The sequence below is a fragment of the Cornus florida genome, unplaced genomic scaffold (assembly GCF_030987335.1).
Source record: "Cornus florida cultivar Cherokee Brave unplaced genomic scaffold, ASM3098733v1 CherokeeBrave_3.0.0_Hap2_Chr06, whole genome shotgun sequence".
NCBI lineage: Eukaryota > Viridiplantae > Streptophyta > Magnoliopsida > Cornales > Cornaceae > Cornus > Cornus florida.
The window spans coordinates 65688519-65696228 of NW_026775576.1; the positions used below are offsets into that span (position 1 = coordinate 65688519).

The window sequence follows — 7710 nt, forward strand, 5'->3', positions numbered from 1 at the left end:
GTGAAATGCAGTGGTAGTGGTGGTAGAAGGTAATGGTGGTTTCTGGACTTGAAATATGAGGGTGTTTTGGAAAGTCGATTTTTTAAATAAATTACTTGGGAATGGAATGGCCATTCCATAGGTTTAGTTGTGGAATGGATTTTCATTCCAATGGAATGGCCATTCTCACTTTAAGTTACATACCAAACAAAGAAATGGTTAGAATAGACATTCCATTCCATTCCATTCTTGCACACCAAACGTCTTTTTTTACTTGATTGGTGTATTTTGGTTACTTTAACCATTTTTTTTTAATTATTTTTTGTACGAAGGGGAGGTGTTTGCAAAATTGGGTAAAAATCAGGGGGACACCCCAATTTTAAAATTGGGCCAACTGAAATTATGAAAAAACTTCTGAGTATGATTTTATAGATCCGTCTCTAGTACCAACTATGAATATATATATTAAAAAACTTATAGAAAAGAAAATATATAATATTACAAAACTTATTTGTTTTTAATAATAATAACATAGTAGTAATTGAAAAGGAAATCTAATTAAAAAGTACTAAAGGAATTTTTTAAAAGAAGTACGAAATTTTTATTTTGTTAATATAAGTAATCAACATTATACATAGTGATTTTGCGAGCTAAAGTGAATAGCCAAAAAGCTTCATATGCAAATTAGTTATGGTGAAAAATAGAAAGTATACAGAGATGCAACCGGAGTTGTAGTTGAGTGGTATCAAAATAAGATAAGGTGTTCTTTTTGAACAATACTTGGGTCCAATATAGCTCAATAAAATTGGGACAAGTATTAAAATTAAATATAAAATAAAATTAGGCAGTGCCTAACTTTTGCCTTCGGACATGTGTTTTAAATTCTAACTTTTACTTTTGAACACTTGTTTTAGATTTATTGGGCCTTTAAAAAATAAATGTTGGCATAACATATTTAAAAACACACACACCAAAAAAATAATAATAAAAAATAACATGTATGGATGACTATTCAAAAAATAAGTAATGATACCAAAGTTGAAATAGAACATATTTTTTCGGTAAACAAATATTTTTCAACCATCACTGCCAAACAAATCCATTAAAATAAATTAAGGTGTTATTTCAAAAATAAATAGTGGCATAAAATAACTAAACACAAAAATATATAACAAAAAAATCAATCAAAGTGTATTGAAAACAGTCATCCAAAAGCCTACTTACAGAAAAAATTAGTGCAATTCAAAGAATAAGTAATAATACCAAAGCTGAAATTGAATATAATGTACCTATAATAAAGCAAATATTTTTGAACAATCTTTGCCAAATAAATTCATCAAAATAAATTAAGGCGTTCTTTCAAAAATAAATAGTGGCATAACATAATTAAATACAAAAATATATAACCACCAAAAAAAAAAATCAACATGTATCGAAAATAGTAATCCAAAAACCAAACTAAAGAAAAAATTACTGCAATTAAAAGAATAAGTAGTAATACCAAAGTTGAAATAAAACATAATGCAGCTAAAATGAAAATCAAAATATATTAATGTGTTCTTTGAAAAATAAATGGTGGCAAAACATAATTAATCCCAATGTGCTTTTAAATTTGACTTCATAGATTCTATATATACAGTCGATGATCAGAGAGGCACAATCCAAGAAGGAGTCGGTTGAACCTTGTTCTTCTTCTTCTTCAAGCGGCCCCACCTACGTATGATTCTATCATCCAAATTGAAAAAACCCAAATCATTACCTTTAGAAATGCGGGAAATGCCGCGGTCGGTGGTGAAGTAAATGGAATTGGGGATCAACAAGCCAGGAGGGAAATCATTGGCTGAGAGAGACTCAGAGTGGTTGGCACCAACAAACAATACCTGATCACCCAAGTCACGCTTACCAACCCATTCCTTCCTCACAAAGTCAAACTTATACACCTCAAAAAAAACCGTGGGAGCATCCTTTGGTAAAGGCGGCCACTTAGCCGATAACGTAAACGGATAATCAGTAGAAAAATATCTCTTTACCAATAGGAGATCCCCCGAGGACACGACTAGACGGCAATGCATGAAAGTGATTCCCGGAATAGTGGATTTTGTTACTACACTACACTTTGGAGAGACAGGATTGCGAAGATCCCAAGCTTCTAAACCAAAAGAACCCAAAGCATAGAAAAGTTGGTGCTCGCTAAAGTAAACCAGGTCAATGTAGGGATAACTTGTTCCGTCCAAGGCAGTCCATGAAGTGTCCCCAATCTTGCAGAAAGCAAGACCGTGACACATGGGAGAGGCCGCGTGGCCTTGGATGGCTTGGATGGTCATCACCGTGCAGTCGTCCGAAGAATTCGAGGGTAGTCGTCCAAATTGGGAATGTGGAGGGGGGTGAGGAAAGGGCCATCTTTTTAAAGAAATTTTCACTAACTTTTTCTGATGGTACAGCTGAGATGTAGCCTGGAATATTGTATTCCGTAGTAATAGCAGTAGTATTAGATTTTTTGCTGTGTTTTTCTAGGCGTATCGATGGGAGGGAGGGGGATGTAAGGGAAAGAGTTGTTGATCAATGGGTTGTAGAGATAGATGCAACAGTTGCGACGGTGAATATTTGCCAACCAACCATGAGAGGACCCAAAGCAAATGGCATCGTCTGCTGAGAGGATCTCCTTTTGCCATGGAAGCCAAAAAGTCTTCTTCTTCTTCATCTTCTTCTTCAATACTAATTTCTTCCCTTCAACGCTCAACAAGTCATAGTAATCTTCATCATTACTAGTACTCGGCAACGTTTGCTTTGGCCATTTTTTTTCTGTCTTTTATAATTGAAACGTCACCGTTTTACAATGACCTAGATTTCTTTTTTTAATTGACGTGGCCAAATCCTGGCCGTTGGATAAGAGGAACGGGGTCATTGATTCTTTTATAATTGAAACGTCAGCGTTTTACAATGACCTAGATTTCTTTTTTTTTTTTTTAATTGACGTGGCCAAATCCTGGCCGTTGGATAAGAGAACCGGATCCTTGACTCAGATGGCAAGTCTTTAAAAGCCTGACAGAGTACGACGATACACGTGTATTCGAGAGAACACTTTTTTTGTTCTGAATGAAACCCTATCTATATATCTAATCTAGTTTGGGCGGCTGCTTCCCCGAGTTCCCAAGAGAAGAAATAGAGAGACTCAAGAGAAGAGATGAGGCCTCACAAAGAAAGCGAAAGAGATTCAAGAGAAGAGAAGAGGCCTCACAAGAGAACAGCCTGATTATAGGTTGAAGGTTATAGGTGGAAGGCAAAGGTGAGATATTCGATATTCCATATATTTCAACTTTGCTTCTTCCTTTTTATTTATTTATTTATTATTTTTTCCCTTGTCAAATCAGATTTCTGTCATCTGTGAATTAGATTTTTTTTTTTTTTCTTTTCTTCCTTCAAAGGCCATCAGATCTGTTTTCCAATTCCTAAAACAGACCCAAAGATCTATTCTTTTTTAGCTGCTAAATCAAATCTGTTTTCCAATTCCTAAATTCCTAAAACAGATCTCTTTTCCAGCCCTAACCCTAATTGACTCTCTCAATGTCCATCTCCCCACCTCTGCTGAGCCCTTCTTTGGCTCATTCGCAGTCGTTTCCTCGCTTGTCGTGGCAGAGAGAGATTTCGTAGGGATGATGGGCTTGAACATCCATCATTTCAAGGATAAGCAATTCATAATGATTTGTCTATTATTTTATTATTTTCAGAGATAGGTCCAAAATTAACGAATTTAAGGCTGCATGGATACAAAATTAAAGAAACGGTTTTTTTTTTTTTGGTCTTCGTCGTTGTGTGTTTTCATTATCTTCTCACCTATCAAACTATGATCACAATGCATGTATAATTCATGTCCCTCAATCTTTTTGACTCAGGTTTACATTTTGGTATGGGAGGAATTGGAAAAAAGAAAAGGTAAGCTTATGAGATCTGTTGTTCTATTAGTGCTAACTTTTTCATTGTTTTTCTATCTATTTTTTTATTTATTTATTTATTCACATTTCATGTTGTTATACTTTCTATATACTTTACAGTAAATAGATCATAAGATCACCACTTGCGTGAACTTTATCCTTTTGCATTAAAATACACATTTATTATAATATTATTTTTATTATCATTTCTCTTATCTAAATATTAATTATACTATTTACCTTAATTTTATTATTAATATAAATTTATCATAAAAATGAAAAAAGGATTAATAGATTTCTAACTAACATTTTGGATAGATTCTGGGGCCGATAGAGTGTGAGACTAGTTGTTAAAAATCACGATACTGACGATTCCGATCTGAGGAAGAAGTAGGTACCCTACCGATTCTATTAGCGAATTTATTTGGGCCTACCATTAATTTTGGACTAATAAATTTAATCATTAATTTTAAATATAAAGTCCAACTCTTTAGCCTAATTACATAAAAAAATAAAAAACAAAGAAATGAACTTCAAATGTAGATACAATTAAGTCTGAATTTTAAAATTTCAAAAATTTCCTTTAGTTTAATTTATTTTTCTTAATTTCTCTTTTTTTCTTTTTTCTCTTTTCAGTACAAGGAACATAAAGAATTCTATTTTTTCACCTATTCTTTGTAATTCTGAAACAAAAATCAAGAAATACTTCATTATTATTATTGTGTTGTGATTTGTTTCGAATCATAAACATATTAATAACTACTTGGTCCATACTCCATAGTCCATAAGTGAGACTGACTACTTGGTGATGTGAGTCTGTGACTACTTGGTGATGATGATTTTGAGGAATTTGTTTAATTTTGAGGATTTTTGTTTGTGTTCTTTTTGGTTCCGTTCTTTTTTTTTTTTTTTGTGTTTTGGCCTTATTCTTGCACCCAAAAATTGGGAGGTTCTCAAACATTGAAATTTATTTTTTAATTATTACATATCCAGTTTCTCCCGTGTCCTTCGGGGGTTTGCATCTTTTTTCTCGACAAGAATAGCCTCCAGTCTCATGTCATGTCAGAGACTATCATTGCAGGGGTCGTCACAATCATCCTTTGCTCCCTGAAGAATTTGGGTCTCACAACATAGACGGTCCCTTATGTCATAACCCCCGTCCTTATGTCATAACATCATTTACCGAAATGTTCTCATTATTCAGGTAATTTTTTTTGCTTTTGTGATGATTTGGTTTGGTGTGTTCTTTCTCTCACTCAAAATTTTAGAACATTACTGTAATGTCACTGTATTATTTTTCATTTAGTGTACCTTCTGGGTCATCATCATGACATTGAGATCTGGAATATCATGTGATCTAAATGGGATTTATAGTGGAATCCAGTGGCATTCACAAGTTGAAATAGTGTTCATCTGTTCATATAGAATTGGGTGAGAATGATGCTAGCACTATATGACCATGCCAAAATTGTTATACCCTAAAAAGCCGTTTCAAGTATGGCCTTATCTGAATTATGTTGTGCATAGAGTACTTACCGCTAATGAACAACGTTCCACTAGCCTGCAGATCAACACAGAGTATCTGAATCATGTTGTGCATAGAGTAGAGTAGCTCGTGTTGGGTTTAATTAAAATTAAATTTAATTACAAGGTAAAATTGTTCAAATATTGTGGGCCCCGGGATACAATGCAAAGAGATAAAGATATTTGATTCTATCCGCTCACTACATTTTTGACATAAATTATTAACATCTTAGAGTAAAATGATATCTCTGTTGTTCTGCACCACCTAAGCATTGTCATGCCAGGAATGGACTTTCACTTGGTCATTTTCTTGAAAGCCTTTGAGGTCCAATTTTTCATGGATACATGCAGAATTGGGGACTATGCATCTTACATAGATCATTCATGAACCAATACATTTTTTATTATGTGCTTAGCAAGTTTGAATTTTTTTTTTTTTTTTTTTTTTTTTTCTCTCTCTAATTTTATGAGGATTTTAATGACCTTTTGTGAAAAATAGATCACTCTTTATCAAAACCCAATCGTGTAGGTGGTGAAGCACCATCCAAGGATGGAATTTTTAGTGTCACTTTCTTATTACTCAATTGCGATGAATGTAGAGTGGGATGGTAGAGTTTGGATGTACCTCAGGGTCTAGACGGCCTCCAAATTATTTTCTGCAGTGGGTTAGGTGCTTTTAACATCTCTTTAATATATATATATATATATATATATAAGTTTCAAGTAGCTCAGGATTGGTGGCAAAGAGTCTCTTTGCTAAAAATTGTGATCACAGTCAGGAAGGATGAAGCCAGTATAAGAAGCAAGAAAGTGGTTGGGGGATTGGGTTTTCACGAGTATATTTTATTTTAGACAAAGTTCCAACAAGAACTTCTTTTGCATGTGGGATTGGCTAAAATCTTTCTCCCATTATATCTAATCGCATGGATTCACTTTCAAATCTCAAATCCACTGATTCGTTGCACTATTTACGTCGCTAAGTTTTACCTCACCAATTTTTTTTTTTTTCAAAGTTAAGCTGTATTCACAGGATGCCACAAATACGACACTTGACTCTTAGTTTGTTGTTGTTTTAGGCAGTAAGTGTTAAACACGTTGACAAGAGAACATAATTTCAAATTTGTTTTAATGTGCACGCGTTCTTGTGAAGTAATTAGAGTGTATCCATTGGTGGTGGTGTTGTTTTAGTTGTGTTTTTGGGGAGAGGGGAGCTTCTGGCTCGTATTTTCTAAATTCAATTCATTTTCATTGATTCCTCCTAAATTGCATGGATGGTCAATGGTTTTTTCTTTTGTTGTTTGCACCTTGGACCTGTTTTTATAGGGCATATTGTATTGAGTATTTAATTTAAGGAAAAACTAGGAAATTCTCTCTTTTTCTAACAGATAAAAATAAATAGAAAAATATTCAAAGTGTCTTTCTTGCTTCGACCCCGGAAAGATAGACCCGGGGTTTTAGATTCATCTGAAGGAAAAGAAAATATAACAAAGAAGCCGGTGAAATAAATTAAGCAGTTATGATTAAATCATTCTAGATATTGAAATTTTAGTGTTAAATAATTAATTTTTCAGATTTTCATTTTTTTTTGTAGGTGACTTCTCCATTTTTTTTGACCCGAAAGCTGAGGTTAATGTGGAAATATTGAGAACTTTTTTCTCCAACTATGATGTCGAAGTATTGTTGACCTTTCTTGACCTTTGGGAGTTCTCAAACATAAAATTTAGTTTTTAATAGTTACATATCCGGCAGATTGTCGAACACACCTCAGGAGAAGAAGTGATTGTCTGGAAGTAGTGTCATGGTCGTGTGAGAAACTTATTATTATTATTTTTTTTTTTTTTGGTTTCAATGACTTTTTTTGTTCATGTAAATGGAAGGTAGTAAATACTTAGAAGAACTTCTATTTTGGTTTCGATGGTTTTTTGGTCAGGTAAAATGGTAGAAAGTTGAAATCGAAATCGTATTTGGTTATCCCTTGATGTGTGTGCTTGGTCATATTATCTAATTTATCTCTATGTATTCAACACAAATCTCAAATCTCTATTACTTAATTTTTGAAACTAATGGTCCTTGATGTTAGGAGGAAAGGAAATAAAGAGAAATGGATGTGTGCCCTTATCCCAATTCCTAGATGGTAAGAAAAGAGTAAAAATTGCGAGATGTCACTTGTATAATGTGTTTTCTACATATTTTTTTAATTAAGTTAAACGTATTTTTCTACATGTTTATAAATAGTATTAGAGAAAAATGTAAATAATAAAAAAGTATTGGCATG

General features: G+C 33.3%; 1 protein-coding gene and 1 long non-coding RNA gene across 3 annotated transcripts; one reads left to right on the forward strand and one right to left on the reverse strand.

The window, feature by feature from the left end:
• Positions 1-1625: 1625 nt before the first annotated feature.
• On the reverse strand, positions 1626-2264 carry LOC132314221 (F-box protein At2g26160-like). The gene has a single exon (XM_059813112.1). It carries the CDS (start codon positions 2262-2264, stop codon positions 1626-1628), a length of 639 nt encoding a protein of 212 aa, XP_059669095.1.
• Positions 2265-3034: 770 nt separating this feature from the next.
• On the forward strand, positions 3035-7406 carry LOC132311789 (uncharacterized). Of its 2 annotated transcripts, none has more exons than XR_009483106.1 (4): positions 3035-3265; positions 3873-3912; positions 4905-5115; positions 7027-7406. It is a non-coding gene; the product is annotated as an uncharacterized LOC132311789 (long non-coding RNA). The 2 variants fall into 2 exon arrangements; XR_009483105.1 differs by having other exon boundaries at positions 3038-3265; positions 4993-5115.
• Positions 7407-7710: the final 304 nt, after the last annotated feature.